The sequence below is a fragment of the Perognathus longimembris genome, chromosome 1, assembly GCF_023159225.1.
Source record: "Perognathus longimembris pacificus isolate PPM17 chromosome 1, ASM2315922v1, whole genome shotgun sequence".
In the NCBI taxonomy this organism is placed as follows: Eukaryota; Metazoa; Chordata; class Mammalia; order Rodentia; family Heteromyidae; genus Perognathus; species Perognathus longimembris.
This window is the reverse complement of record NC_063161.1, coordinates 7,655,303-7,682,110: the sequence shown is the minus strand read 5'-3', so window position 1 is coordinate 7,682,110 and position 26,808 is coordinate 7,655,303. Positions and strand designations below refer to the sequence as shown.

At 60.0% G+C, this 26,808-nt stretch overlaps 1 protein-coding gene across 4 annotated transcripts in view; it reads left to right on the top strand.

Moving 5' to 3' along the window:
• The window catches only part of LOC125358527 (TRIO and F-actin binding protein), a 34,072-nt gene extending 7,264 nt beyond the window's left edge, over positions 1 to 26,808 (top strand). Inside the window, exons 4-17 of one of the 4 annotated variants that reach the window (XM_048355715.1) lie at positions 331 to 468; positions 8,935 to 8,991; positions 11,342 to 11,449; positions 11,574 to 11,663; positions 11,880 to 11,989; positions 13,153 to 13,678; positions 15,134 to 15,244; positions 20,441 to 20,588; positions 22,616 to 22,718; positions 23,049 to 23,208; positions 23,305 to 23,406; positions 24,357 to 24,443; positions 25,329 to 25,492; positions 26,184 to 26,808. In XM_048355715.1, coding sequence (XP_048211672.1) covers positions 331 to 468; positions 8,935 to 8,991; positions 11,342 to 11,449; positions 11,574 to 11,663; positions 11,880 to 11,989; positions 13,153 to 13,678; positions 15,134 to 15,244; positions 20,441 to 20,588; positions 22,616 to 22,718; positions 23,049 to 23,208; positions 23,305 to 23,406; positions 24,357 to 24,443; positions 25,329 to 25,490 — 1,902 coding nt within the window. In that variant the 3' untranslated portion in view covers positions 25,491 to 25,492; positions 26,184 to 26,808. Of the gene's footprint in view, positions 1 to 330; positions 469 to 4,263; positions 4,416 to 7,769; positions 8,429 to 8,934; positions 8,992 to 11,341; positions 11,450 to 11,573; positions 11,664 to 11,879; positions 11,990 to 13,152; positions 13,679 to 15,133; positions 15,245 to 20,440; positions 20,589 to 22,615; positions 22,719 to 23,048; positions 23,209 to 23,304; positions 23,407 to 24,356; positions 24,444 to 25,328; positions 25,493 to 26,183 lie in introns of those variants that run through there. The other 3 variants (XM_048355739.1, XM_048355729.1, XM_048355719.1) reach the window with 3 other exon arrangements.

Here is a 26,808-nt window from a genome sequence, read left to right as displayed (position 1 = left end):
TACAGAATACCCTCTAGCTTATTTAACGTTAAAACCTTACGCAAAGCAACTGGCAAACGAGCAGCCCACGGGCTGAATATAAATCTGTGATTGGTACTGCCCTCCCCCACGGAAGCCCACGGCCTGACATCAGGGACAAGCAAAGCCCTAAGGCCCTGTCAGTCAGACAATATTTTGCAAACAAGTCAGGCAGGCAGCTCTTCTCCTGGCAGCTCTGTGAGGGGATGGGAAACTGGGCCTCTGGTGGTAGAATGGGCTGGTGAGGCTATGGCCAGGGTTACCCCATCCCACCAGAGGGACCTGCGGCCAACACTGGACCCTGTTTGACAGGCAGACAAGAGACCAGCAGAGGGCACGGCTGGGAGTCCACTCAAGGGCCGACTGGTGACCTCATGGCGGATGCCCGGGGACCGGCCCACGCTGTTCAATCCGTACCTGCTATCTCTGGGGGTCCTCAGGTGGCAAAGGGTAGGCTGGCTCTAGCAGGGGCTGGAGGGGCAAAGAGGGAGGAGGTTGGTGTTAGTTAAGAGACAGTGGGGGCTGTAAAGGGGGTGGGGGTCTCCGGTGTGGAGGGAAAAGTGGCAGCTGAGCTCTTGGTGGGTTTTCCCACCTCCGGGGGTAGGAGGGGTCACGGCCAGCTTGCAGGGTGAGCTGTGATTGGATAATCGTGTAGCTGACTGCCCCAGTCAGCAGCTCTACGGCAGCCCTGGCTGCAGAGCTTGGGGAGGGGTGGGGGAAGAGGAGGAAGGGGAGAGGCAGGGCGGGCCTGCAGGGGCTCCGGGATTGCAAAGTGAGTCTCAGACCTGGGCCAGTGCCAATTGCAGACATCTGGTGTTACATAATCCACCCCCTGCCCAGAGGGACCTGTAAACATTCAAGCCTCGGGTCAGGGCTTCTTCAAGGGCGAAGAGGGGAGGCAACTATGCCTTGCCCCACCCCTGTCGCCTTCACAGTGGAGCCAAACGCCCCCCCCCCCGCCCCCCGCCGCCCCATCTCAGGGGACCACAGGATGGCTCCGGGAGTCTCCTTTCTCACGAGCCGCTTATCCTCGCTAGAGTTAGCTCAGCCCAGCAGTAGGCTGAGCACCTTAAAGACAGGATGCCCATTTTGCAGAGAAAAGCCTGAGACTCAGAAGCCTGTGGCTCTTACCTCAAAGCTAGGATGGCAGGTGTGAGCCACTGACACATGGCTCCCATTCCCTTTCTGCTGTTTGTGGGGGTTGGGCAGATATAGTTATCTGGGTGGAGTGGTACCTTCAAGCTGGGCAGGAATGACCTTATCAGACTAATTAAAGGTCACCACTGCACAGCAGAGCTGGCAGGAAGAGGCAGTCAAGTCCTGGTGGCGAGAAGGGGGAGGAAGTGGGGGGGAGCTCTCTGAGTAATGATGACGGTGATGACCAGCAATTACGGTGTGCCTCCTCTAGGTCCAGCTCCCTGCTCTGTCCACGGTGTGCCTGATTGCTTTTGGCCCTCACCACCTGAGGTCCATATGCAGACAAGGAAGTGAAGTGGCAGTAGGGAAAGTCACTAAGCCGGGAGGGAGCTAAGACTCAGGCCAGGCACCAGTAGTTCACACCTGTAATCCCAACCACTCAGGAGGCCAAGAATTGAGGATCAAGATTCAAAGCCAGCCTGGACAGAAAATCCCATGAGATTCTTTTTCTCCAATTATCCAGTAGAAAAAGCTGGAAGTAGAATTGTGGCTCAAGTGGCAGAGTACTAGACTTTAAGTGAAAAAGATAAGGGCGAGCACCCAGCCAGATTTCAAGCCCTTAGAACCAGCACCAAAAAGCAAAACCAAAATCAAAACCCTGCTCAGCCTGATCTAGGTGCTAGGCTCCCTGGGGCTGGGAATATGGCCTAGTGGTAAAGTGCTCACCTCATAAAGCCCTGGGTTCGATTCCTCAGCACCACCTATATAGAAAAAGCCAGAAGTGGCGCTATGGCTCAAGTGGTAGAGTGGCGAGCCTTGCGCAAAAAGAAGCCAGGGACAGTGCTCAGGCCCTGAGTTCAAGCCCCAGGACTGGCAAAAAACAAAACAAAATCCCCCTCCCTCCAGCGCAAGCCATCAGAGTCACCAGCAGACATGGCAGCTGAGCTTGGCGTTCTCTGGCTGCAGTGATTCCCTTATCTGGGGACAAAGACAGGCGAGTGCCAGAAGACAGTGGTGTGGAGAGAACACACGCGGATGTTGCCTTTCTGTATGTGCTGTCCTGGGGCTTGAACTCGGGGCCTGGGTATGATAACTGAGCTTTGCTTGCTTAAGGCTGGCAATCTGTCACTTGAGCCACAGCTCTACTTTCAGCTTTTTTTTTTTGGTGGTTAATTGGAGCAAACAGTCTCATGGACTCTCCTGCCTGAGCTGGCTTCGAATCACAATCCATAGACCTCAGCCTCTTGGGTAGCTAGGATTACAGGCAGGAGCCCCAGGTGCCTGGCTTGGATACTGCTTTAGTGGAGGAATTTTCAGATGCAGAGACAGACGGTACGGGATTCTCCTGGCGGGGAAGAGGAGATGCTTGCGGGGAGATGTCCTCAATCCCTACAGCCTCCTTTTGGTATCTGTGAAATGGGTCTAATAATTGCGGTCACTTTGAACCCCAAATCAAAGATGAAGGAGCTGGGAATATGGCCTAGTGGTAGAGTGCTTGCCTTACATACATGAAGCGCTGGGTTTGATTCCTCAGCACAACTTATATAGAAAAAGCCAGAAGTGGCGCTGTGGCTCAAGTGATAGAGTGCTAGCCTCGAGCAAAAAGAAGCCAGGGACAGTGCTCAGGCCCCTGAATTCAAGCCCCAGGACTGTCAAAAAAAAAAAAAAAAGATGAAGGAAATAACTGAACAGCAAGTAATTCAGGCTTCCCTGCCCCACTCAGGAAAGCGAATGAGGGACACCAAAGTTGTTCTAGGTGCTTTACCTGGACCAAGGCTTAATCCCTCTTGCAACCTCAGGAGGTAATAATAGCATTAGCATAACCTACAAAGGGAGAAATACCCCACAGAGAAAAAGTACCTTGCTTAAGGTAATAGAGGGCTGAATGGCTATGCCATAAAGGCTATCGGGACACTAGAGAACTCAAAATATGCTTTTTTTTTTTTTTTTGCTTGCTTGGAGTTTGAACTCAGGGACTCATGCCTGCTCAGTTTGCTTGTTCCCTGAACACTGTAGGCACACCTGCCCTTGTGGAATAAGCTTTGCTGACTTAACCAGCATTGAACAGAGGTCCTCAGATCTGAGTCTCCTGAGTAGCTAGGATTTACAGGTGGGAGCCACTGGCGCCTGGCTTGGTACTGCTTTGGTGGAATTTTCCGACGCAGGAACAGTTGGCAAGGAGTGGGTACAGGGAGTGGGCACTGGGAGAGGGGTTGGGGGGCACTGGACAAAGTCTTCTGGAAGGTGTATGGGGAGGGAGGGAGTCAGACTTTCCTGCCCTGGCTGGCTTCGAACTGTGATCCTCAGAGTTCAGCCTCTAGAGTAGCTAGCATTACAGGTGTGGGCCACCGGTTCCCGCCTCTTAAGTGTTCTTAACTAGCAAAAAAGCTAGTCTTTGTCCCGGGATGAGAGAATCACCCCAGCCAGAAGCTATGGGGGGGAGGTGGGAGGTGGGAGGTAGGGGTGGGGGGGACGGAGGCTCCCCGCGGAGGGCAATGCTGTTTCTTACTGCGTGACCTCGGGCAATTCTGCCCACATCTCTGAGCCTTTTGTAAAGTGGGGGGGGGGGGGGGCGGGGCGGGAACCAGGAGCCCCGCTCCTCGCGCCGTCCGCGGTGAGAACAAAAGAGACAGGTAACCAGGTTGTCGGGACCGCGTCCCGACCACGACCCCAAGCCCACCCGACCCAGTGGAACCCATCGCTCCGTCGAGGGACCGGAGGCTGGGGCTGCACGGCGGAGTCGGGGAGCCCACGGGCCACGCCCAGCCGCCCCCGCGCCGCCGCGGGACCCCGTCAGTCACCTGCACGCCGAGCCCTTCCTTCCTCTCAGCGGCCCGGCCGCCCGGCCGCCCGGCCGCCCGGCCGCCCGAGCCAGGCGGGTCCGCCCTTCTGGCCGCCGCCCCATCCGCCGGCCCCGCCGCCCGGGCGCCCCGTCCCGTCGCGTCGGCCACGCCCCGCCCCTAGCGCAGGCGCGCGCTCTGATTGGTCCTCCCGCCGCCCCCGCCGCTGTTTGTCCCGGCGTCCTCGCCGCTCATTGGCTCGCTGGGGTCCTCCCAGGAAGTTTGAAAAAAAAAAAAAAAGTTTTATGGGCGGATGGAAGGGGCCGGGGCCGCGCCGGAACGGAGTCGGGCCGGAGCGGCCGTGGCTGGTGGTGGTGGTGGCCGTGCGGGGCGGCGGCGCCGCGGAGCCCAGCCTGAGGGCCCCTTCCAGCTTCCTGACTCCGGCTCCCGCCGCCCCGGGGCGCCCCGAGCGCCATGACGGTGAGTGTCCCGGCCCGGCAGAGCCGGTCGTCCCCGCCCCAGCCCGGACGGCCCCCTCCTCACTCTCCACAGGCGGCCAGACCGGGGAGCCCAGGGGTCCGGGGGGGGGGGGGCGGCCAGACACCCCTCCCCCCCCCGCCATCTCACCTGCGCACCCCAGCAGCCGGGGCCACCCGGGGAGTTGGGACCTGCCCGCCCGGTCAAGGCGGGTTCGGGGCCACCCTTTCCCCTTCCCGCGTTCCCCGAGGTGAACACTGACTCCGGGGCGCCTGGCCTGGCTCGGGGGGGGGGGGAGGGGGGGGGGGGACCGCCGCCCAGGCTGGGAAGAGGCGCTCCCGGGCTTGGAGGGGTGGGTCACCGTGACCCTTAGCCTCGCCTGACAAAACTGGCCACCCGTGCGGGGGGGGGGGCGCTGGCACCCAGGTGGGGAGTGCGGAGAGAGGGCGCCTGCCCGGAACCGCCCACCCCGTGGGCTGGGATCCCATGTTGGGGGTGGGAGTGTCAGCCGTGTTCTCAGGGCCCCGGGAGTATGGGCTTGGGCCAGGCAGGCCTGCCGTGGCGGTGGCCTGCGGGAGAGGGGGTGGGTGGGGGCAGGTGAGGTATGAACTCTAGTCGAGGTCATCCATACCTATTGACCCTCACAGCTGCGTCCACTGCCGCCGCCACCACGCCCATTTCATAGACAGGTAAACTGAGGCTCGGGAGGGAGCATTGGTGAATTTTCCCGAGAGTCCCTCATCCCCAGTTTAGGGGGAGAAGTAGCCCCCTTTCCAGGTCAGTCTGGCCACCCGGCTGTGTTGGAAGGGAGGTGTGGTACTCCAGGGACACTCTGAGAGCCTGGTGGCTTCCCGGGCTTGAGGGGGGAGGACCAGGGTGTGTCTCAGAGTGAGGAGTGGGCTGTGCTGCTTGGGGCGTGGCCGGGGAGCCCCACAGTCAGTCCCCATAGAATGTGATGACCCGGCGCTGCTGCCTGGTGCCTGGACTTCCTCAGCCTCCGCACATCCTGCCACCTCCCTGCTGGCCCTTCCTGCTGTCAGCAGCCTTCCCTTCCAGGGCAGGGAACAGAGGGATGGGGTGATGGGGGGGGGGAGGAGCTGAGTCAGTGTCCTGGGGCCAGGGGGAGGTGGTGGCATGGCCTACTGGGTCTTAAGGTTGGTACCATCCCCGTGGAATCGCTGGGAGAATCCCATCCGTACTGGGATGATCCAACGGCCGGGTGATGGGGTGGGTGCTGGGCCGGGCCGGCATTTATATCTGGGTCTGTCTCAGTTTGCTTTGTGGGGAAAAGATAAGAAAAGTACACAGTTGCTGCTTCTGGGGCAGCCTGTGCTGAACAAGGGTTAGGCTGCTGAGCCCTGGCGTGTGGGGGGTTCCGGGAGGACACTGCACCCCTCTGCTGGGAGGGGGCTTCCCACGGAGGGTGTCCCCCGTGGTTGTAGGACTTGGTCATGTAGAGGTGGATGGAGGAGCAGGGAAGAGCATTGGACAACAGGGTGGACCAAGGCTATGTTGGGGATACTGAAAACCCAGGGAGGGAGCCTGGGAGGGACTCAAGACCGGGGAGAGCACTTTGGGGAGCAGGAAAGGTTTTGGAGCAGAGGAGGCTCACACTGAGTGCTTCCTGGTTGTCATTCTGACTTGATTCGACTCCAGTCTGGTGTTCTTCCGTCTGCCTTCCTACATCTCCTCTCCCGGGTCCGTCTCCCTAAGCTTCACCCCCCGAGCTAAGGGGTCTGCCCTGAGCACGTGGCACAGGTCACTGCTTCAAGGTCCCAGGGAGCTGTGACTTGGGCTGGGCCTGGAGTCTGAATCTTCTTCTGCTTTGCCTGTCTTGCCTGAGCCCCAGCATGCTTTGCTGAGAAGCCTCGTTACCCAGCCAGTGTCGGGCATCAAATTATACACTAGGTCTCTTGTTTACTGTCTCAAGGCAGGGGCCACCGGACTTGTTAGCTGGCTTTTGATTCGAGAAAAGCACCCGACTTAAAATATATATGTGGAAGGGGGACTTTCTGTAAAGACTCCTTAACTACCTTCTGGGCTGGATCCTGGGTCCTGAACAGCTTGTGAGGAGGCTTTGGACAAGCGTGATGCGGTGGGGCCCCTGCCAGGGACCCGGGGATCTGCTCCAGGGAGGGAGGCTGGTGGGCGGCCTGGGGTAAGTACTGGGGTGGGGCCTCCAAAGTGCAGCTAAGCAGGTTCTTCAGACATGAAGAAGAATTCACGGACTTGAGGCAGAGGACACAGGTGCGAAGGGCTCTGAGTCCTGGTGGCCGGTGTCCTGGCTGGGTTGTGTGGGCACCTGTGAGGATCGTGTGTGTTGGCGGCACATGGTGTGCTAGTGCTGTGGTGTAAACAAGAGCCCCCCAGGCCGGGGGGAGGCCAGGCGGGGGAAGAGGGAGGGAGGGAGGGGGTGGAGGTTCTATTTTTGTTTTGGAGCCCCTGAAGCCATCCCTGGAGACTTCAAGCAGCCTGATGACTCTCCACCTTTTTGTGTGACCAAAGCTGGGCAGCAGCCCCTGTGGGTGGCTGCTCTTCAAAGAACACAGAGGAGGCCGCGGCCTTGCACACATGGGCGCCCCGGGAAATGGCAGTGTGAGAGGCGCAGCAGAACCTTCAGGCCCTGGCTGGGGTTCTTCTGCCTAAGGCCCCGCCCCCTCCCCAGTCGTGGGGACATCCACTTGGGGCGTGGGCACTGCCTCTTAGCTTTCTCACTCAAGGCTGGTGCTCTACCACTTGAGCCACAGCTCCACTTCCGGCTTTTTTTTTTTTTGCTGCTGGTTCATTGGAGATAAGAGTCTCACAGACTTTCCTGCTCAAGCTGCCTTTGAACCGCGTGATCCTCAGATCTCAGCCTCCTGAGTAGCTGGGATTACAGCAACTACAGGGCTTTGAAACTTACGTCAGTGGTGCTCAGTAGTGCGCGCATGCCATGTCTGCACTGGTCTTTTGAGGGTCATCGGCGGCTGTGTCTGCCCTTTTGGCAAGTCGGGGGGGCGGGGGGAGAGCGGGACCCCCCGGCGATTTGCCCCATCAGGCAGCCAGGGCACAGAGTGGCCATGGGACTTAGCCCTCCTGATCACGAGCCCGCGCTCAGCCTCACTCACCGAGCCGTGGGCCGGGCGACGTCTCGGTGCTCTCAGGGGCTCTGTCCTGGGTCGGCCCTCTGGGACCAGCTCCATGGGGCCGTCCTGGACACTCGGTGTTCTAGGCGCAGGGCTGCCCCCCCAGAGCATAGGACTGGGGATCAGGGAGGTGGGAGGTGTTTGTCCAGCTTTTCCCGAGGTGTTTCTAGGGGTTGCTGGGGGGGAGCGGTCCAGGCTGAAGGATAGCAAAGCCAGGCGTTTGGCTGTAGTTACAAGCCTTAGCTAGAGACCACCCGGGGCAGCCTTGTCACAGGTGGGTGACGGCAGGCCAGGTAGACGGCAGACGGTACGAACACAGCCCCAGGGCTTCCTGGCTTGGAGTAAAGCCTGTCTCCTCCCTCAGACAGGTATGCAAGGAGAGGTTGCCAGCCTGCCGAGCTCCCCCATTTAGGGCTGTGGGTGGTTCTGGGTGCCCCACTTTCTGTACCTGAGGAGGGTGGGTCAGAAAGAGTGGCCAGGTCAGGTGGCTCTGGTTTCAGGCTGTGGCCGCCCACCCCACCGAGGGAGAGCCACCAGCTCCCTCCACGCAACCAGACACCTTCGCCTGGTGAGGCCTCGATGCGGGCGCTGATAGGTGGGCTCGGAGCCATGGGAACAGGTGGCCGCCTCCTCCCTGCCCGCCGGCCCGGCCTGCTCTTCCATGGACTGGCGGGAGCTGAGGGCGTAGAGGGACCAGACCTAGATGAGACAGGGCCGGGCGGGCAGGCAGGGCCTGGAGGCGGGTGCCCTCCAGAAGGGCCCGGGCAGGAAAATGCCGGGACAAGCACCTTCTTCGTGAGTCTGGGTAGGGGGTGCCGCTCACAGGTCCCCATGTTGCAGCGGGGAGGCCCCAGGACCCGGGGCTCTGCCCCCCTGAGCGGCACTCGGCAGGTAGGATTGAGGTGATGTGTCCGTCCCATGGGGACCTAGGGGTGCCTGCCCAGATCCGACGCTCCCTCTCGGGGTGTTCAGGGGCCAGGACCGGCTGGAGGGCCACGGAGCGGCGGGCAGGGTGAGGGCTCCTTGCAGTGGATCCAGTGGGCCTTGTCACAGGAGACCTGTGGCTCTCAGGTCACCGCACCAGGCTCCCCCCAGAGCGCCCCTGGGCCTCCTCTCCCCGCCCCCTCATGGGGGGAGCAAAGCTGGCGGGAGGGTGCTCAGACGTCTGGGGTGTTTGTCAGCCATCCAGCCCACCCTTTTGGCTTTCTGGATGCAGATATTGGAGAAAAGGGGCCGAGGCTGCCCAGGGACTGGGAGCCCACTTGGTCTGGGTTGGGTTCCCACTACCGGAGTCCTCCGACCTCGGGCTCACAGGACTTAGGACAGGATGGGTGATGGACCGCCTTCTGCCAGCCCTGGCAGCCACCTGTGGGTCTGACCCGCCTCTCTCCCCACAGCCCGATCTGCTCAACTTCAAGAAAGGATGGATGTCGATCCTGGACGAGCCTGGAGAGGTAGGAGGGCTGGAGCCCGAGGGTGAAGTTTGGGTGGCTTGGTGCAGGAATTCTGAAGGCCCTGGCCCGTGGGGACCGGGGGAAAGCCTTGGGGAAGGTGTTCCTTGTGTGGTGGAAGGAGCTGAGGCATGGCCGTGTGAGTGGAAGACTGAGGCCCAGGCCCTCTGCTGAATGGGAGCCACAGGGTGGGGGGGGGTCTCCTGGCTGCCGGCACCCCACCACCCCCCTTTCCCTGCTCTCACCAAGAGCTGCTTGGCCAACCCACCCTGGCTAGGGACCCAAGGGTGTGGGATACAGGGTGCATGGAGATGGTGTGTCTTGACAGAAGGCCAGGACTCAGCCTTGGGCCTGGGGTGGGGCCCAGAGCGTGGGCCCCGAGGTCTCACTCAGCCACTTCGGTGGGGTCCCAGCCTGGGACCCCATCTATGAAGTGGGCGTGGAGGTGAACACTTAGGGAACAGAGTTACAGCGGTGCCAGTGACAGCTCGGCTCACCTCCCCCCCCCCCCCCCCCTTCCGCCTCTGGCCTGTCTTGTCTTCAGAACCAGCAGGGACGGTGGATATTTTACCAGCTCTGCCCTTTCGGCTGCCAGGCCGGAGCCTGGGAGCTGAGCTGGCTCCCTGCCTACCTAGCCAGGGAGGCTCGTTTCCTACCCCCCCCCCCCCACCACATGCGCCCGCGGCTCGGGTCTGCCTGCAGCCCGCATGCCAGGCAGGGCTCAGAGCCAAAGGGAAGCTCATTGTGTTTCCTGCCTACACCGCTGTATTCCCTCTTTATTTGCTCCAGCCCGCAGCCTTCCGTCCCCGCTGCCCGCCCGCCGGCCCCTATGGCCGCTCTCCAGATGCGCACAAGCCCTGGCGCCCCGCCAGTGACCCCTTCCTGGCCTCCCCCACCCAGGGTCCCTGGAGGGCAGAGGGATTTGGGGCCCCACCCAGAACTGGCCATTACTCATGCTCTTTCTTGGAGTTTTGGAATGTCCACGCTGAAAGGGCTCTGGGCCTGCAACCAGGCCGGCCCCTCCAGCACAGAGAGGAAACGGCCCAGGACTCTCCATACCTTCCGGGCCACGCTGCACCTGGAGCACCCGAGGCCCAGTTCATCCCGGCTCCCGGAGAGAGGCATGAGCCGGGCGCCATGGCGCACGCCCGTAATCCTAGCTACTCAGGAAGCTGAGATCTGAGAGTCGAGCTTCATAAGCCAGCTCGGGCAGGGACGTCCCTGAGATTCTTATCTCTAATGAAAACACCAAAAAAAAAGCCACAAGTGGGGCTTTGGCTCAAGTGGTAGGGTGCCGGTCTTGACTAGCAAAAGCTCAGGGGCAGTGCCCAGGCCCTGAGTTCAAGCCCTGGCATTCACAAGAAAAGCAGGCATGGAAGTGCTAGGAAGCTGTCTGCCTCAGAGCCGGCGGCACGGTGCAGTCAGTACATCAGACACTCGATCCACTCAGAGAGGGCCGGCCACCTGGCGCCCACTGCTCTGCCAAGTGCCATGAGACAAGGAAGCGTCTAACTCCCCTGCACGGGGCTGAGCACCCAAGCTCAGAGAGGCCGAGACCCTTGCCTGAAGGCCCGTAGTTTCCAAAAGAACAGTTGAAACTCTCAAGGGGGAACGGTTGCATTTAGGTTCTTGGGTGCTGAAACCCTTCTATCTCCGGGGAGGCAGCTGGAAAGAAATAGAAAGTATCACCCTTGCGTACTGGAAGACATCCCGTGTCCTAGAGGAAAGGAAACTAAGTAGCTGCAACGACAAGTACCTTAGATGACTTAGGGGACTCCCGGGAGGGCTGGGTGACATGAAGTGACCCTGGCAGTGGGCGGCCCGGGGCCTGCATTCCAGGGCAGTGAGTGGAGTCCAGAGGTAGGGCTGAGCTCCTCGTGGGAGATGAGATCAGGCTCTTCCCTGGCCCAGCCCGGAAGCAAGCGCCGCGGAAAGACCCCGACTCCTGCATCAGAGACGGGCTGGTTGTGTCTTCCCGGGTTGGACGTGTGGGTGGCCAGCACGCCCGGAGGACTCCCACCTTGCACCCTGGGCCTCGGCCGGTTCTCCTGTCTGGGAGATCTTTGTTCTTTACCGCTGTGGAGATCCTACCTAGCCCCTGATTTGCCAGACAGGTGACCTTCCCCCGGTCACACCCCCTGCCTGGTCTGCCGCAAAGCCTCGCAAGTCTTAGAGGGGTCCTGGGAACATCAGCAAGTCAGGGTTCCTGGGAGGGCTGGGTGTGGCTATGGAGAAGCCAACCCAGGCCACAACTGCCCCCTCAAGGCTCAGAGGGGAACTGCAGGGCCATCCTCACCCCAGCTGGAAGGCGGAATCACCCGCCCCCCCAGGCCCCATCCCTCCCTCCACCCTTCCCTCCCAACCCTTGCTCACCACCTCCTCTCCTTCACAGTGGAAGAAACACTGGTTTGTGCTGACGGATTCAAGCCTCAAGTATTACAGAGACTCCACTGCAGAGGAGGTGAGGCCCTGTCCGCTGTGGGTACCCACGGGTTGCTGGAAGGGGCCGGGGCAGCAGGCTGGCCAGGCTCAGCAGAGCGGCCTCCCGGGGCTCACGTGGACCCTGGTGGGCCCCTCTGCCCTAGGCAGACGAGCTGGACGGCGAGATCGACCTGCGCTCCTGCACGGATGTCACAGAGTACGCCGTGCAGCGAAACTATGGCTTCCAGATCCACGTGAGGCTGTGGGGGAGGGGAGGGGAGGGGAGGGGAGGGGAGGGCAGGGCCCAGACACCTGTCACCCATCAGAGCCAGGGCAGGCTCGCAGGCCAGGGAGAGGTCTGCTCCTGGGAAGCGAGCCCCTTCCCTCCCCCCGCCGCCCCCATCCAAGTGGGAGGGAGCGGGAAGCGAGGCCACGTGGCGACCTACCCACCCCGCGGGATGCACTTGCAGACCAAGGACCACGTGTACACCTTGTCGGCCATGACCTCGGGCATCCGGCGGAACTGGATCGAGGCTCTGCGGAAGACCGTGCGACCCACTTCAGCACCGGATGTCACCAAGTATGGGCTGGGCTTGGGCCTGGGGGAGGACCTTCCTCCCTCATCCCCGAGTGGAGTTCTGGGAACTCGCCCCAGGGCCCCGTGGCTCTACCTTTCTGGTACACGGGCCTCCTGGGCCTTCACATTCAAATGTGTATAGAAGAGGTGAGGCTTGACCTTCATGCCCCCTGCCCCCCACCTTTTCTTGGACAGTTGTGCCCGTGGGTCTAGGCTCTTCTGCCTCTGTGCCATACGGCTGTGCCTAAGCTCGTACTCGGGAGCGGCTTTCCCTTCATTGTTGCCGTGGCCGGGGGTGGGGGGTGGGGTTGTTAACCCTATGACTGAGTCCTCCAGGGGCGGAGGTTTAAGGCTGCTAGGCATCATAGAAGCTGGCCACACCTGTGTGTGTGTGTGTGTGTGCGCATGGCCTTGGGCCACTGGGTTAATTTGGTGTGTGCTGGTACTGGGGCTTGAACAACTCCCCCCCCCACCCCACACACACACCCCAGGTTGGTTTCAAACTGCAGTCCTCCAGATCTTAGCTTCCTGAGTAGTTAGGATTCCAGACATGAGCCACTGGTGCCCAGCTGTTTCATGCTTTTTAAAATTTTTAATTGTATTCTATTCCCGTGCTAGTCCTGGGGCTTGAACTCAGGGCTTGGGCACCGTCCCCGAGGTGTTTTGTTGTTGTTTGGCTTTGCTTTTTCTCCAAGCTGGTGCTGCACCACTTGAGCCATCGTTCCACTTCCAGCTTTTTGGTGGTTAATTGAAGAGAGTGCCGTGAACTTTGTTTTTTTTGCCCAGGCTGGTTTCAAATCGCAGTCCTCCAGGTCTCAGCCTCCTGAGTAGCTAGGATTTCAGGTGTGAGCCACCGACACCCGGCTGTTAGTTCATGTTTTTAATCACAGCGCCTGCATTGGGACTTGCAGAGGGCGTCCCGGGTGCTCTGTACACAGTGGCTCAGGTCATCAGCACACCCATGCCACGTGAGGAGTCATGTCAGCCAGGCTTCCCGGGCCCGGGGCTCTGCCCAGGGCCTGTTCACCAAGAAACTCCGGTTCTCAGACTCTAGGCCGGTCCGCCTGCTCCTCTGGGGGCTCGTGGGGGGGGAGGGGTCCCTCCGGAAGGGCTCCTGTGGGTGAGTGGACAAGGCCCCTCCTGACGTGGCTCTGCTGGGACCCTAGGCTCTCGGACTACAACAAGGAGAACACGCTGCACAGCTGCGGGCCCCAGAAGGGCTCCCCGAAGGTGGGGGAGCAGCGGCCCGGCTCCGAGGTCCTCGGCCGGGGTAGTCCTCGCAGGGCGGATGGACCGCGGCAGGCCCTGGACTATGTGGAGCTCTCCCCGCTGACGCAGAGCTCCCCGCAGCGAGCCCGCACCCCAGCCCGCACCCCCGACCGCCCCCCGAAGCAGGAGGAGCTGGAGCGGGACCTGGCCCAGCGCTCCGAGGAGCGGCGCAAGTGGTTTGAGGCCACGGACGGCGGGGCCCCGGAGACGCCCACCGGGGAGGGGCCGCGTCGGGGACTGGGTGCCCCCCTGACCGAGGACCAGCAGAGCCGGCTCAGCGAGGAGATTGAGAAGAAGTGGCAGGAGCTGGAGAAGCTGCCCCTGCGGGAGAACAAGCGGGTGCCGCTCACCGCCCTGCTCAACCAGAGCCACAGTGAGCGCCACACGCCCTCGAGGGACAGCCACGAGGCCCTGGAGAAGGAGGTGGGCCCCGGAGATGATGGAGGTGGGCCCCCGGAGATGGTGGAGGCGGGCCCCCGGAGATGGTGGAGGCGGGCCCCCGGAGATGATGGAGGCGGGCCTCCGGAGATGATGGAGGTGGGCCCCTGGAGATGATGGAGGCGGGCCCCCAGAGATGATGGAAGTGGGCCCCGGAGATGATGGAGGCGGGCCCCGGAGATGGTGGAGATGATGGAGGCGGGCCCCTTGCCCACTGTTTGTCTTTTTTTCCCTGGGGCTTGAACTTGGGGCCTAGGTGCTGCCCCTGAACTTCTTTTGTTCAAGGCTAGAACTAGCATGCTACTACCACTTGAGTCACGGTACCATCTCTGGCTTTTTTTGGTAATTTATTGGAGATGTGAATCTCACAGACTTTTCTGCCCCGGGATGGCTTTGAACCGTGATCTTTGGATCTCAGCCTCCTGAGTAGCTAGAATTATAAGTATGAGCCACTGGTGCCCGGCTTATCCGTGAGCATTTGTGCTCAGGTCTAGGGCTCTGTCACTTGAGTCACATCTCTGGTGGTTAATTGGAGATAAGAGTCTCACCGACTTTCCTGCCCAAGTTGGCTTTGAACTGCGATCCTCAGGTCTCGGCTTCCTAAGTAGCTAAGATTACAGGTGTGAGCCACCAGTGCCCGGTCCTGGCATTTGTCCTGCACACCCATGGTGATGGGGAGCTCACGCCCTGTCTGATCACTGTCCCAATCGTCAGGCCCCCCTGGTCGGAAACTTGTCCCGAGACTGCTGTTGTTTTGTACTGTTGTGTTCTTAATCGCACCGGGCTGGGAAGCAGGAAGGGAAGGGAGACCGTTGGTGGTTCGTCTTTTACATCCCAAGCCTTGTCCAGAGCTTCTTATGTCCCTTGACTTGAGCCATACCTACGCTGTCTCCTGATCCCCGGGGCAGACCTCCCCACTGTCACTGACAGGGGAACAGAGTTCACTGGTGTCACACCTGCTCATCGTCCTGTGGTGGATGGGGGACGGGGGCGGTGTGCTGGCCCCATCCTTGTCATCGCCTGACCCCCAGGTCATCCTCATCCGCCCGGCCATCTTGGAACCAGCCACAGTAGAGCCTCCCCTCCCCCCTCCCGCCTTCTTGAGCTAGAGGACTGGAGGTTGAACTCAGCCTGGGCGCTGCCTCCTAGCTTTTTCTGCTCAAGGCTGGCCCCCTTACCTCTTGGGCCACATTTCTCCTTCCAGTTCTTGTTGGTGGTTCATTGAAGATTAAGAGTCTCGTGGACTTTCCTGCCCTGGGCTGGCTTCACCCCCACGATCCTCAGATCTCAGCCTGCTGAGCAGCTAGGATGACAGGCGCGAGCCGCCAGCACGCAGCTCGCGGCCCCCTGAGCTCCCAGGAAAGCTGGCCTCGCGACCCTGGGAAGCTGGACAGCTGTGGGCTGCTCCCGCCCCCGTGACTGGGTCTTCTCCTCCGCTAGGTGCAGTCTCTCCGTGCGCAGCTGGAAGCGTGGCGTCTCCGCGGGGAAGCCCCTCAGGGTGCACCCAGACCCCGGGAGGATGGCCGCACCCCGCCAGGCTACATCTCACAGGTGAGGCCGAGGCGTATTCGGGGGCGGGGGGGAGGGGGGAGGGGGGCACAGAGTTTCGGTTGCTGTGTCGTCAGAAAACAATATTTCGGCCACCCCCCCCACCCCCCCCCCCGCCGTGTGTGTGCCGGGACCCGTGGGAGGCGCTTGACGCGTGCCCTGTCCCTCTCCCCGCAGCTGGTGGGCGTGATCACGGTGCCCATCGTACAGACCAGGCCCCTGGGCGCTGAGGGCTCAGGTGACTCGCCCGAGGGCACCCAGGCCGCAGGTGTCAGAGGTGGGATTTGAGCCTGGGGTCGGCTGGCGGCAGAGCCTGTGTGTGAGCCCCTGTGTGACATTGTGCAGTTGGACTCCCTTCCCCTGTGTCACTGGGCTGGGCGGCGGGGGGGGGGGGGGGAAGCGGGGGGGGGGGCAGGGAGGAATTGGGGAGTTGTTCCCTAACACAGAGAGAGCCCGCCCAGGCACGCCCGGGAGCTCTGGCAGGACGTGTGAGCCTTCAGTGGGCCCCCGGGAGTGAACTCTGCCTGGGACAGCGCCTCTCAAGTTTGGGGGGGGGAGGGGCACTTTGTCCCCTAGGGACAACTGCTGTGTGTTGAAAAGATTTTGATTGTCACAACGGGGACACTTGGTTTTCCAGGAAAAAACAACTATGGTGTGTGTGTGGTGTGTGTGTGGTGTGTGTGTGTGGTTGTGTGTGTGTGTGTGTGTGCGTGCGCTGGTCCTGGGATGTGCGTGCATGAGTGTACACAGATTTATTTTAAATTTTACCAAATAACAGATGTTTAGCATGTAATTGATAAATTTAAAAAATATATACGCTATTCTTACTACGAGTTCCGTACAGCCAGTGGATTTTCCTCAGAGCGTCTTCAGGATTTCCCGTTTAATGTGAATACGGATTGAAATTTTTGTTGATGCTAATGAGTAAGACGAGAAGTCAATATGGAAACTTTACTAGGTCAATGTTGCGAGTGACCCCTTTGCCGAATTGGAAATTGGTGTGTGTGTGTGTGTGTGTGTGTGTGTGTGCGAGTGACCCCTTTGCCGAATTGGAAATTGGTGTGTGTGTGTGTGTGTGTCTGTGTGTGTGTCTGTGTGTGTGTGTCTGTGTCTGTGTGTGGCTGTGTATGTGTGTCTGTGGCTGTGTGGTTGTGTGGCTGTGTGGCTGTGTCTTTGTTGTTGTTCTTCTTCTTCTTTGGTCAATCCTGGGGCTTGAACTCAGGGCCTGGGCACTGTCCCTGAGCTTTTTTGCTCAAGGTTAGTGCTCTACCACTTTGAGCCACAGTGCCACTTCTGGTTTTCCTGGTAGTTTAATTGAACGCAAGAGTCCCTTGGACTTTCCTGCCAGGCTTGGCTTTGAACTGCAATCCTCGGGTGTGAGCCACTAGTACCCGACTTTGCATAATAGTTTTTTATTGGGTATTTCAAAGCATTCTATTAAGAATATTTCTGGGGCCTGAAGATGTGGCTCAGTTAGTAGAGCACTAGCCAGTGAACCAAAGCATCAGGTACTGAATTTAAGTCCTGATCTCAAACCAAATATGTGTGTATGTGTGTACATGTGTGTATATATATATATATACATTGTATATATATATGTATGTGTATATGTATGTATGTATATATATACATATATGTTCCTGTAGTTTTTTGTTTTTCTGTGCATGCTGTCATGACTACAGATGTGACACTTTTAGGTGTGAGAACATTCTCGTCACCTGCTTAATTCTAGACAATCCATAAGATAATAAACCATGTTTCTCGGTTCCCACGGTGTAAGTTCCTATCATGGCTGACTTCCCTGAGCCCGGCCTGGGCAGAGCCTGCCTCACCCAGCCATCCAGGAAACCACCCCAGAGAGACACATGAAATAATAAAATGCAATGAATAATCAGGGAGTGATACACGTTTGACTATCTGCTCACTACCTTTGTTTGTAAATGTAACCAATTATAAGGATACAAAGCCACCAATAATTTGACAACCACTTGCTGCAGTGTGGAGTACATTGTTGCCCAGAAGAGAAAAGAATGGTGTTGGGATCCCAGATTCTGGGCAGTGGGAGACTTGTAGACATTCCCAGGGGTGTGGGGAGGTCCCCGCAAGGGCCTTCTCAGGAAAGCTTTGGTGGCCTGTGTGTGCTGGGGTGGGGGCTGCCACTGGTTGTGGCTGTTGGTGGTGGTGGTGGAGGTGGTGGTGGGAGGCGGGTTGGTACCCACTGTGGAATGCCAGGAAGAAGTCTGGTGCTGGGAGGCGGGGCTCAGGAGCGAGTAAGGCCCAGGCCTGACATGCCCGGGGCAAGGCTGGGGAGGGGTGGGTTAGCAGGGCACTCGGCAGAGGAGATGAGAGGGAGAGTTGGGAGGTGAGGCCGCCAGCTTGGGGTCCCAGGACTGGGGGAGGTCGGGGAGAGGCCTCCCTTGGAGGAGACCTCCCAGATGGGCGGGGCCCGTACCATCACCTGGGGCCTCTGGACCAGGCTCTGAGCTCGGGTCCCACCCAGGGCTGCTGGGAAGGTCTGGGGCATCTCTCTCCCGGGTGGGGCCGTTCACCTGTGATCAGGACAGCGTTCGCCTGTGATCTTGGCGTTACTAGTAAAACCGGCTTGCGGTGCCACTGGGAAAAGGTTTCTGCCTCTAAAACGAAGCTTAAAACATAATCCTGCGCCAGCCGGGTGCCAGCGGCTCGCACCTGTGATCCTAGCTACCCAGGAGGCTGAGATCTGAGGATTGCCCTTTGAAGCCAGCCCAGGCAGGTTTTCCTGTGACACTCTTATCTCCAATTAACCGCTAAGAAGCCCGTGGCAGAGCACCAGCCTGGAGTGAAAGAGCTAAGGAACAGTGCCCAGGCCATGAGTTCAAGTCCCAGTACCAGCGCACAGAAAAAGGACCCCTGTGGCTTCTTAACTTCTAGATGGGGAAACTGAGTCTCAGAAGAAGGGTGTAACCTTTGAGCTCTAGGGAGAACTGGCCCTGGGTGCCCCTCTGGGGGCTCCAAAGACTGTCAACACAGCATTGGCCCGGGTGGGCGGGGAGAGCAGGTAGGATTGGGGGGTGGGAGGGGAGGAGGAAACAGACTGCAGCTCGGAAGACTGGGGTGGGGGCGTCAGAGAGGAGGAGCGGAGTCACCGTGTCCCCCCCAGCACAGGAAGAGGCGGCTGCAGGTGCTCTGGCCTGGTAGCTCAGGCTGTGGGGGCCCCTCTGGCAGAGCTGGGGGCACCCACACTGAGTGGGTACCCTTGCAGGGCTGGGGGGTCGGGGGGCCCTTGTGCCACAATACGGCCGTGGGGGTGATCCCGGGACTCCTCACTCTGGGACTTGAGTGCCACCTTGGGCAGAAGGGCCCTTGCAGCCCTGTGCGGGGGGAACTTCATTTCTTCATCTACCCTGATGTCCGTGTGGGAGGTGCGGCCAATATCAGGACACCTCTCCACTCGGGAAGGTACGTCCGGAACAGCACCCCGGCCAGGGAACCCTCTCTGTGGGCTGGGAGCCCCTCCTGCCATCCCTCCCCCCACCCATCCCCCATCAGCTACCATGCCTGCCTATCTGCTCCAGCCTGTGTGTAAGGACACAGACTTGCAGTTTTGCAGTGAATTATTTATTCATATTTGTGCTTATGTTTGTGCCGGTTCTGAGGCTTGAACTCAGGGCCCGGGCCCCGTCCCTGCACTGTTCTCCTCAAGGCTAGGGCTCTACCACTCGAGTCATAATTTTACTGCTGGCTGTGTGCTGGTTAATTGGAGGTAAGAGTCTCACAGACTTTTCTACCGGGGCTGGCTTTGAACTGCGATCCTCAGCTCTGCACCGCACGGGCTGCCAGTGGCCGCTGCAGCGTTCGTACACACGGCTAGTTATCATCTCGCCCGTTTTCAGAAACCACCGCAGTCTGACCAGGCTCACATCGGGGGGGTGCTTCCTTTCTGTCCCTCGCCATCTCGGGCGTCTGCTTGTCCCTGTCCCGGGCTCCCGTCCCTTCCTTCATCTTTGGAGCTGTAAAGGCGAAGGCCAGCCCTGGTCACGGGGTGCCACTCCCACACCTGCCTGTCTGCTTGGGAGCCTTCCCCTCCTCTCCTCCTCCACGCCTCAGGGCCTGGAGAGCCCACGGCAACCCCGCACCCCTACGGTCAGCCTAGGAACAGCCTGAGTGCCTTTTGCCGTGGAAGGTGACATCGTCAGAGGCCCCAGGAGAAAGACGCAGTGTCGTCAGGGGGAGTGGTCATTCTGCCTCTTTATGAGCACAGTGCATCTTGAGTGGTGCCGCCCCTTCCTGCGTTCTCCACTCCCGCCCCACCCACCCCGTCCTCCGCTTCTCTGCCTTTGTGCAGCAGCCGGGGTCCTTTGTAAGGCTAGCACTCTGCCACCTGAGCCACAGCGCCACTTCTGGCCATTTTCTATATATGTGGTGCTGGGGAATCGAACCCAGGGCTTCATGTATACGAGGCAAGCGCTCTTGCCACTAGGCCATATCCCCAGCCCCTCGTTCTTGAATCTTCATTCACACACCACCTCCTGGGGTGTGGGGCCAGGAGTCCTCAAAGGATAAGGCTGTTACAATGTCCGTTGGGTATGGTAGCGCATGCCTACAATCCCAGCCTTCCAGAGACCGAGGCAGGAGGATCACAAGTTAGAGGTCGGCGGGAACCGTACACAGTGGGACCGTGTCTCGCTATGTGGGTGGTGACGACGCTGCCTTCGCCCCCCCCCCATGCCCGTCACGGCGGGCACTCGGCCGTGAGCGGCGTTGTCCGTCCCACGCATCCTTGCCCCTGGGGTGCATTAAGTCAGCCGTCTCTGCTCATTCACTACATACTTGCCGTGCGTAGCGCCCTGAATTCCACGCCTCCGCCGCTGTCTGGAGGGCAGTACGGTCTGGCAGGAGCAGAACCTTGGAGGAGGGGGAGAGGCTGCCCAGAGAGAGCTGGAGGAGACCTTTCAGCTGGGCTGAAATGACCCGGGGCAGGAAAGGTGTGTTCTAGGCCAGGTGGAACGGCACGAGCTAAAGCTCGGGGGGGCCTGAGTACGCACACAGTTGGTTTTTATGAGGTGCGAGGGGGTGCCGGGCTGGGGGGGGGGCGATGAGAGCCCACTGTGGGAGCAGGCACTGGCCGGGTAGGACGGGGTGTGGGGGGTTGGAAGCAGGGGTGTGGCAAGCCTGGGCCCTCAGCCTGTCCTCCCCACCACCCCCCCCCCCGGCCCGCAGGAGGCCTGCGAGCGCAGCCTGGCGGCCATGGAGTCCTCCCACCAGCAAGTGATGGAGCAGTTGCAGCGCCACCACGAGCGAGAGCTGCAGCGGCTACAGCGGGAGAAGGAATGGCTGCTGGAGGAGGAGACGGCAGCCACGGCCTCGGGTGAGGGCCCCCGCGCAGCCTGAGCCCCCCCCCAGCCCCCCGTCCCCCGGGCACAGGCGGCTGAGCTGTTAAGGAGCAAGGTGTGCAGCCGGCCTGAGACTCTTATCTCCAACTGACCACCAAAACCCCAGAAGTAGAGCTGTGGCTCAAGTGGTAGAGCACCAGCCTTGAGCGAGAAGCCAAGGGTGGTGAGTTCAAGCCCTGGACCCGGCACCAAGGAAAAAAAAAAAAAAGAAGAAGAAGAAGGGGCAGAAGCATAGCTCATTTAGTAGCAAAAGTGTCAGGTACCAAGTTCAAGTCCCAGTCTCAGACCAAAAAAAAAAAAGGGGGGGGAGGGGATAGAAAGTGGGGGTTGTAACGCTTGAGGGGGAGGTGCCAACTGGGCTTAGTAGTTCCCAGAACTGGTTTCTGCTCCTTCTAGAAAAGGAGAAACTGATGTAGTAAGAGCGCGCCCCTCCCCCATAGGTTGTCTCTCTCACACACACACTCACACACGCAAACACACACGCACACACACACCCGGTCTGTCTGCAGCCACTGGAGGGTGAGCTTTAAACCACACACCGTCCACGTGCTGGGAGAGACTGGCCGTCCTAGGGCTGCCACCTCCCAGAGCCCACGGGTCCCACCCGGGGGAGAGGACAGCCTGGCTGTGCGCCTTGCCCCATGCCCTACACACCGCTCCCGGGGACGCTTCCCTGGGTGGCCCCCACTGCACAGGCGAAGGAGCCAGGCCTCAGCTCAGTGACGCCACCCCGAGTTGGCACAGCTGGCACTGGAGCCCAGAGCACTCTGGGTATAGAGTGGTGCCTTGAACACATCTGCTCTCCCAATCAGAAGCAGGAAATGTGTGTGACAGACAGCTCCTCCCCCTCGGCGGGTCCCTGGCACACCTGCCATGGCCCCCGGCGTGCCCTGTGCACCTCAAGGGGGTTGCAGGATGCTGGAAAGCCTGAGAGGTTATGAGAACGGAGCCTGCGTCCTGCCAGTGCTGGCCAAGGGCCTCCTATGCTCGCACCCTTAGGCCCCTCCGCATTTTAGGGAGGTCACCCTGCCCCAGCCAGATCCAGGCCTGGACCACCCTGTAACCCAGCACGAAGATTTCCATAGTGAACTTGGAAATCCCCACACACACACAGAATAAGAGAACAGCCTCCTTGAGGGAAGGCTCCATGTTCAGTGTTTGGATTTGGAATTGTGGGTAAGACTGCAGAATAGGATTTAATCCTCACAGTAACCCCGAGTGGTATGAAAAAACAACACTGTTCTTATGAAGCTACGATATGAGAAATAGAGTCAGCAGGAGCTAATGTACAGGCCTTTCTTTCTTCTTCTTCTTTTTTGCCAGTCCTGGGGCTTGAACTCAAGGCCTGAGCACTGTCCCTGGCTTCTCTTTGCTCAAGGCTAGCACTCCGCCACTTGAGCCACAGCGCCACTTCTGGCCGTTTTCTATATATGTGGTGCTGGGGTATCAAACCCAGGGCTTCATGTCTATGAGGCAAGCACTCTTGCCACTAGGCCATATTCCCAGCCCCCGCAGGCCTTTCTTTTGTCAGGCCTGGTTCTAAATCCCCTACGCCCATCTTCAGTCACCTCTGAAAGAAGGGATTATGAGTCTCCTACTTTACAGGGTGGCCTGAGGAGTGGAGGGGTTGACACCTGTACAGGTGACTTAGGTTTGTACTGACTGCAGAGCCTGAGCTCTGCGCAGGGTTGATGGGTCTTGTTTGAGGGTCCTCCAGCCTCCGCAGAGCAGGAATGGTGCTGTCTATGGGGTCTTGGCCGCTAACCAGAAGCTCCAGAGGTCACCAGAGGGCCCTGAAGGTATCCACCCAAGAGATGGAGTAATTCATCCCCAAACTACTCAGTTCAGGACACCGCCTGGATTGCTCTGGGCCCCTAGTCTAGTCCGGTGCTCTCTGCACATTCTGATTCTGTATCCACCTGTGCACGTGAAGTCTCAGGGGAGGCACAGCTCAGTGGTTCTGACCCCTCTCCAACTTCCCCACCTTTCTGCCTCCTCTCAGCCATTGAAGCAATGAAGAAGGCCTACCAGGAAGAGCTGAGTCGGGAGCTGAGCAAAACCCGGAGTCTCCAACAGGGTCCAGATGGCCTCCGGAAGCAGCATCAGTAAGATGACAAGGGGGCCCCCAAGGTCTTGGCTAGGTCCGCCTTTAAGCTAGGGCCTGCCGCTCACCGGGGTGCTTGAAAATTGCGGACTTGGTGCCAAGGCCTTTGGCGTTGGACGCCTGTTCTGTTTAGTGTTCTGTAGAGCTGGGTTGCAATGTCGCTTTTCACCAGTAGGTGTCTCCCTGCCGTCGCCCAGTTCTGGAGCGCAGGGGCCGCCCTCCAACCCACGGTGGGCCGGCCGAGTCAGGTCCTGACTGGCTCAAGGGCCAGCAATGACCAGAGCCCTCTGTCCCCCTGTTCCCCCACCCCCCGCCCCCCTCCCCCGGGCAGGTCAGACGTGGAGGCGCTGAAGCGGGAGCTGCAGGTGCTGTCCGAACGCTACTCGCAGAAGTGCCTGGAGATCGGCGCCCTGACGCGGCAGGCCGAGGAGCGGGAGCACACCCTGCAGCGCTGCCAGCAGGAGGGCCAGGAGCTGCTGCGCCACAACCAGGTGGGCCGGGCCCCCTGGTGGGATGGAGGTGGACGCGGTGGGGCCAGCACCCGCCCCCTCCCCCGGCCTCACCACCCCTCCCCTCTCCTCCCCCAGGAGCTGCACACCCGCCTGTCGGAAGAGATAGACCGGCTGCGGAGCTTCATTGCCTCCCAGGGATCGGGCCACGGCAGTGGGCGGAGCTCCTGTGAGCTGGAGGTGCGTGGCGCCCCCTTCCTGGAACCCCCCCCCCCACGTTTGGCAGACCCCGGCTGCCATCGCCTGCCTGTGGGAGGGGGGACCCTGGCAAACCCCTCCGCCACAGTCAGTAGCTCCCAGAGGAACTGTGCGATTCCAGCCTCGCCCGAGCATCTCATCTGTTTCACTTACTAATATTGTTAATTTGGGTGCCAGTTCGGGGCTTGAACTCAAGTCCTGGGCGCTGTCCCTTCGTCTTCTTTTTCACTCAACCTGGCCCGCTGCCATTTGGTACCCAGTTCCACATATGGCTTTTTGGTGGTTAGAGATAAAGAGTTCCCGGGTTGGGAATGTGGCTTAGTGGTAGAGGGCTAGCCTTGAGCAAAAGAAGCCCAGGGACAGTGCCCAGGCCCTGAGTTCAAGTCCCTAGGACTAGCAAAAGAGAGAGAGAGAGAGAAAGAGAAGGGTCTCATGGACTTTCCTGCCTGGCCTTTGAACCGTGATCCTCAGATCTCAGCCTTTGAGTAGCTAGGATGACAGGTGTGAGCCAGCAGTGTCTGGTTTTGATGTATTTTATTATCTGTGTCTGGAACTTCTCTCCCAATAATCCCAGGGGTTTAACAGTCTCTGTCCCTGCTGGGCAGATGAGAAGTCGGACCCAGGGAGGTCCAAGGCCTTCCCGGAAGTCACCCAGCTCCCCACGGTGGGACCCGGGCTTGCACTGGGCCGTCAGCTCCCGTCTCAGCTTTCCGGCTGGCCCCGTTCCGTGCTGTCAGGCTGGGCCTACAGCTAAGATGACCATCCCAGTCCCACCCCCAGGGTCTGGGTGGGGTGAGGGAGAACAGGCCCCCCCCAGGATGGAAGAATAGTGATCTTGGGTGCAGGTTGACACCGCCCTCTAGGGTCCGGGGCAGGAAGGAGCCAGGCTTCCGGGCTCTGGCCTCGGGTCAGCCTGGCGCCGGTGTCCACAGGTGCTGCTGCGAGTGAAGGAGAATGAGCTTCAGTACCTGAAGAAGGAGGTGCAGTGCCTCCGGGACGAGCTGCAGGTGATGCAGAAGGTAGGAAAGGGGAGGAAGGGGGGGCCCCCCCGCGGGGCTCAGAACCACCCGGATGTCAGCCGGGGAGGGGGTCCCTGGCCCCTCCTGGCGCCTCCCACAAAAGCATCACCGACCCATTACAGGCCGGGAAGAAAGACCCAGAAAGAGGGAGCAGCTGCTCAAGGACACACTTGCTTCTGTTCACTCAGCGTTGTTTTATTTACTTGTTGTTATTTATCCGTATATGTGGGGGGCTTTGTCGTTACTGTGGGGGGATCGAAGCAAAGCTGCTCTATTGCTTCTGTCATGCCCCTCGTCCTTTTTATTTTTTTATTTTAACTTCGTGTGCTGCCACTAGGGCTTGAACTCAGGGCCTTGTGCTCTTGCTTGCCTTTCTCGCTCACAGCGTGTGCTCTACCACACTCGAGCAGTAGTTCCACTTCCAGCTCTTGGCTGGCTGGTTGGAGATGCAGGGTCTCTCAGGCGTATCTGCTCGTGTTGGTTTCGACCCTTGATTCCCCCTCCTCAGCCTCCTGAGGAGCTGGGATTGCAGGGGCGAGCCCCCGGCTCCTGGCTTTGTTGTGTTTTTTGAGATAGGGTCTCGCTCACGTTCCCGAGGCTGGCTTTGAGCCCTCAACCCTCTGTCTTCATCTCCCTAGTAGCTGGGATTACAGGTGTACCTCACCACCTGGAACCTTCTAATGCCAGGCTGCATGCTAGGAGCCGGGCGGGCCAGTTCCACCCTGGTCTGGCCTGTGTGGCCGCCCAGCCCTGGAGGCTGAAAAACGCGGGGGGGGGGGGGGGGGGGGGGGCCCGCGGGAGGGGGGGGGCTGCTCTCCACTGCCAGCAGGAAGCCCCGGCCGGCAGGCAGGGGGCTGCGATGTCAGGGCCTGCCTCCCGCCCCAGGACAAGCGCTTCACCTCGGGCAAGTACCAGGACGTGTACGTGGAGCTGAACCACATCAAGACGCGGTCGGAGCGGGAGATCGAGCAGCTAAAGGAGCACCTGCGCCTGGCCATGGCCGCCCTGCAGGAGAAGGAAGCCATGCGTAACAGCCTGGCCGAGTAGAGGTGGGTGCCTGCGCCCCGCGGGGCGGGCAGGGGCGGCGGAGTGAGGCGCAGACCTGGCGGGGGGGGGGGGGGGAGCGCCCTGTCGCCCCCGCCTCTTTGTGTGCTGGTACCAGGGGTGGAATACAGGGCCTTACACGTGCTCTACCGCCAGGCTTTGTCCCAGCCCTTGCGGTTGTATTCTGTGTTCGAGACGATCTCCCTAACTTTACCTGGGTCTTGAACTCACCATCCTTCTGCCTCCAGAATAGCTGGGGGTCACAGGCCACCGTCCCCTGCTTCCTTCCAGCTGTCCTTGTGATCTCCCCAATCCTGGCACTTGAACTCTGGGCCTGGGCGCTGTCCCTGAGCTCCTTTTGCTCAAGGCTAGCGCTCTCTACCCCTTGAGCCACAGCGCCACGTCTGGCTTTTTTTTTTTCTGTGATTAATTGGAGATGAGAGTCTCACAGACTTTCCTGCCTGGGTTGGCTTGGAACCACCATCCTCAGATCTCAGCCTCCCGAGTAGCTAGGATGACAGTCCGGCAGGAGAGTGTCCTCTCTCTGACGAGTCTCTGTCCCGCCTAAGTCTGGCGGGGCAGGCGGCCGGCAGAGCCAGGCCGTCGTTGAGGAGAGCTGAGCGAGCGTCTCGCAGGCGGGGCGGAAGTCCCCCGCCCACCCGCGTGCCGACCTCAGCGCCTGTCCTTGCCTTGCAGGTCCTTGGGGTCCAGCCCGGCTGCAGCCCCTCCAGCCCCAGGGGACCCGGGGCCAGCTCCCCTGATGGGCGGAAGTCAGAAGCCAAGCTTTCTTCCCACCCTGTGGGAGGCACGTGCACTCACACCCACATACCACACACACACACACACACACACCACGCATACACGTGCGCACGCACACATGCACACACACACTGCGTATCTGAGCGTGCCCCTTGCACTGGGTCTCACCTTGCACCTTCAGGATTTTTTATGTGAAGAGATTTTTATAGAGATTTTTTTTCTCTCTCTCTTTTTCTTTTTTCCCTAAAACTCTTTATACTTTTAAAGAAAAGCAGTTCCCGGTGGCATCTTCCTCCCTCCCAGCCTCCCCTCCCTCTCGGGCCCCCGGCTTGTCCTCCATGGGGTCCCCGGAGGCCGCAGCAATGGCTGCGATGGGTGGATGGGGGGGGGAGGCCCCGGGTGGGCCCATACCCTCGGGTGGGGACAGAGTGGAGCCGGCAGCTGTCCCCACCCCCGCCCCCCGCCCCCCTGAGGGGTGCCGGCCATGGAGCCGCCGGCATCGCCGTGAAGACGCTTCTCCCGCCCCACCAGCTCTCTTAACTTAATAAAACTTTCCAGCAGC